The sequence below is a fragment of the Tupaia chinensis genome, unplaced genomic scaffold (genome assembly GCF_000334495.1).
Source record: "Tupaia chinensis unplaced genomic scaffold, TupChi_1.0 Scaffold149501_1, whole genome shotgun sequence".
Lineage (NCBI taxonomy): Eukaryota > Metazoa > Chordata > Mammalia > Scandentia > Tupaiidae > Tupaia > Tupaia belangeri.
In genome coordinates, this window is record NW_006209345.1 from 2,746,964 (window position 1) to 2,750,961 (window position 3,998).

Sequence of the window (3,998 nt, forward strand, 5' to 3'; positions counted from 1 at the left end):
TGCTCGTGCCGCTGTGCTTAGTGCGCGGGGTCCCGGCGCTGCTCTACACGCTGCGGTCCAGCCGCCTGGCCGGGAGGCACAAGGGGGACGTCAGGTATACCACCGAACTCCTCTCCCTTTTACAGGGGGCCGCTGAGCCCCGGAGATGGCAGGGACCTTGGGCAAAGCATGTGGCCTCTCTGAGCCTCGATTTCCGCATCTGTAAATGAGTCTGGGGAGAACCTGCCCGCCTGCGGACTGCGGCAGCCAGGAGTCAGTGACCTGTGTCTCCCGCGCCCTTCCCGCTCCTGGGTCCTCGTAGGGCGTCCCGGCTCGGACTACCTGGGCCCAGACGCCTCTCAGCTGTTTTCCCCTCTGTAAAAAGGCACGACTTCGCCCCCTGCTGGCGATTATGGAGCGGCTCCGGCTGGGAGCCGAGGTCGTGCACCTGCTGGGCTGTCTTCTTGCCCTGCCCCGCCCTCAGCGGGAATTGAGGACACTTTAGAGGTAACATCAATGTCCCTGGGGCCACCATAGGCACAATTTGGCAATCTGAGCTCCAGAATCTTTTTGTGCGTGCTGCCAGACCCTCGTATTTTATCCTGCACTGTCCTGGACCCCTCCGTTTCCTGCGTTGCTCAGCAAGGTAAACTGGCCTCCAGAGATCATGTGGCCTGCCTGGCCTCACACTAAACCAGGGGCAGAGGCAGACGATGCCTAGGTGGGTCACTGGTCCTCTGCCACTGCCAACCCCACCCTGTGATAGCCCCAAGAGCCCAAGGACCAGATGCCTGTGCTGTTCAGTTTCCCAGGCGGCAAGTGTGACCCTACTGACCAGGACGTGGTGCACACCGCTTTGCGGGAGACCTGGGAGGAGCTGGGCCTGGCAGTTCCTGAGGAGCACGTGTGGGGCATCTTGCGGCCTGTGCATGACCAGGTGAGCCATGGAGCCCTGGGGTCACCCTCATCTCCACCCTGGGTGAGGAGCTGGGGGAGAGTGACCATGGACTCCTACAGGCAGCATGTGAGGGAGTGCTGGGTACCTGCGTGGCAGTCACTCCTTCCATCTCCACATCGCCCCTGGAGGATGGAACCGGGAGGCTCTGGTCTCAAGGTGGAGGTGGCCCTGGGGTAAAGTGGTGAGCCAGGTCTGCTCAGCTGCTTAGTGTACAAGGGTCGGGGAAGGCTTCACCCGGGAGGCAGAGACAAAAGAGTAGTAAAGGTAAGGGAAAGTTTTCCTGAGCAGAGGAACAGAGGCCTGAATGGGACTACTGCACTTGGGGTCCCAAGATGGTCAGCTCAGCTGGAGGGAGCCAGGGGCAGAGGCGAGAAGGCAAGATGGCAACACAAGGTCTTCTGAGACTCCACTCCCCAGCCCCAAAGCCTTATGGGATCATACCTCCCCTCACTGCCTGCCCTCCTTGTATCTCAGCAAAAGGCCACTGTGGTACCAGTGCTTGCCAGCGTGGGCCCGCTAGATCCCCAGAGTCTCAGGCCCAACCCCAAAGAGGTAAGTGGTAAGGATTCTGGGGGCGGGGGACAGGCTGTCCTAGTGCAAAGAGGCTACAGCAGCCTTCTCCTGCCTCCTGCCCACAGGTGGATGAGGTGTTTACGCTGCCTCTGACCCACCTGCTTCAGACACAGAATCAGGGCTATACCCACTTCTGCCAGGGAGGCCACTTCCGCTACACACTGCCAGTCTTCCTGAATGGACCACACCGTGTCTGGGGCCTCACAGCTGTCATCACTGAGCTCACTCTGCAGCTGCTGGCACCTGGCACCTACCGGCCCCAGCTGGCCAGCCCTGAGCTGCATAGAGGCTGAGACCCTGGGCCTAAGCACGCTCTGCCTTCCGTCTGCCAGGCCAGCTCCACTCCAAGACTGAATAAAGAGCCTTTGACGACTCTAGGGCTCCTGCATATTCTGTAGTGGGGCCCTGACCTTAGGCAGACCCATCCAGGCCACTAGCTGGGACTCTTTTGTCCATCACATTGTTCCCCACACCAGTAGGCATTTCCTGTGTGCCAGGTACTTTAAGTTATTGCATTTTGCCCTCACAACAGCTCGAGATGGGGCCAACCCAGTCCCTGGCTGGTGAGACTGAAGCTCAGGAAGGATAACTTTTTTGTCCAAGGTCACCCCAGGCTGGAATTTGAACATTGGCTCTCTGACTCCAGAGTCCAAACTCAGCTACTGTGCTGTAGCCTGCATCTCCCATTCTCTCCTCTGTGCCTGGCCGACCCTGTATTGGGCTCCAGGAATATGAAGAGGAGAAAGGTGTACCCACTCCCCCCAGATATTGCTACAAAGCCCTGAGGTGCTGATCCCTGCCCTGTGCCAGGTGCTATGTGGAGTCTACATCTGTGGACCACTCGGGTGCTGCCCTGCCCTCCAGATAGAATATGCTTGGTCTGGGGAGATCTTAGACTAGGTCACACAGATAATGTGATTGCACATTATTTAATTATAGAAATAGTGGAATTATACATCAGTTACATAGACCAGGGTTCTGTGAGTGAGTTCAGGGAACGGATGTTCTGACCTTGACATAGTGCTATGGGGACTCTTCTTGGGTAATATCACCCAAGACAGATGATGGAGAAACCCACCCACTAGCTGACTGCCTGAAGAAAAATGGTGGTCACAAACTCTGTCAATAACTAGCTTCAAGTATGTCTGGATCCAGGGGTTCAGGGGCCCTCCTCTTGCTGTGTTTTCCATTGAGCAGGCTATACTGTAAGGGTTTGTCTCTGGTCCACAAACATGAGGAGAAGGCAGCAACTCTAAGATGGCATGGCTTCAGCATCCCATGAACAGAAAACATACCTTCTCTTTTCCAGTCCACCTAACTCAGAATTGTGCTTCCTTGTCCTGCCCTTGGGTCACATGCCCTTCCCTAAGCCCATCACAGCCTGCTAGATTTAGAATATATTGAATACATTGATTGGTGGGACCAGCAATTAGCGTAATGGCTATGTCGCTGGACTTCCACATAGGCGACCGAGGTTCGAGTACTGGACCTGGTGACTTAGACTCACGCCGGGCGCGTGTGCACACGTGCCCAGGATCCTGAGAGGAGAATGGAGGAGAAGGGATTGTGGTGTGACCATCCCCCCTGGGGGGTGATTTCTTGCTTTCTGTCTCTCTATCTCTCTTTGTCTTTCTGGCGAGCACACGCGCCCTATAGCAAAAATCTCTCAAAGAAAAAAAAATAGAAAGAAAGAAAGAAAAAAAATAAAAAGAATACATTGATTGGCCAGGCCCGGGGAACAGGCCTGGGAGTGAGGGTGAACCCTCAGGACTGCAAGTAGGAAAGCAGCGTTCTCCAGAGAACGACTGGGGTTCCGTCACATACAAAAGTAAACTCAGAATAGATTAAAGACCTTAGACAATAAAACTTACTAGAAGAAGACAGGAAAACAAAAATCCTCCAGACATTGGTCTGGCAATAATTTCTTAGCTAGGGCCCCCAAAGCACTGGCAAGAAGAGCAAAAATAAATTAATGAAATTGCATCAGACTGAAAGCTACACAAGGAAACAATAAACATACTGAGACGACAACCTAAGGAAGGGGAGAAAACATTTGTAAACCATACGTCTGACGAGGGACTAATGTCCAAAATATATAGGGAGCTGAAAGAACGCAAAAACAAGAAAAAAAAGTTGGTGTTTTTTGTTTGTTTGTTTTTGAGAAGTTTTTGCTATAGGGCTCATGCACTCACCAGACAGAGAGAGACAGAGATACAGAAAGTGAGAAATCACCCCCCAGGGGGGATGGCCACACCACAATCCCTTCTCCTCCATTCTCCTCTTGGGATCTTGGGCACGCACACACACACGTCCGGCGTGAGTTTAAGCCACCGGGTCTGGGACTCGAACCGCGGTTGACTATGTGAGAGTCCAGCAACATAGCCATTATGCTAACTGCTGGTCCCAAGGAAAAAAAAATGTTTTAAATGGGCAAGGGGGGCCGGCAGGTGGCACGGAGGTTGAGGCGACTGGATCCCACATGGTTGAC

General features: G+C 54.0%; 1 protein-coding gene across 1 annotated transcript; it reads left to right on the forward strand.

The window, feature by feature from the left end:
- On the forward strand, positions 1-1,883 carry NUDT8 (nudix hydrolase 8; the record flags this gene model as incomplete). The annotated part of the gene is given in 4 exon segments (XM_006171361.3): positions 1-94; positions 784-916; positions 1,412-1,489; positions 1,576-1,883. Coding segments are annotated over 4 exon segments (533 nt in total), but the record flags the coding sequence as incomplete, so codon positions are not given.
- Positions 1,884-3,998: the final 2,115 nt, after the last annotated feature.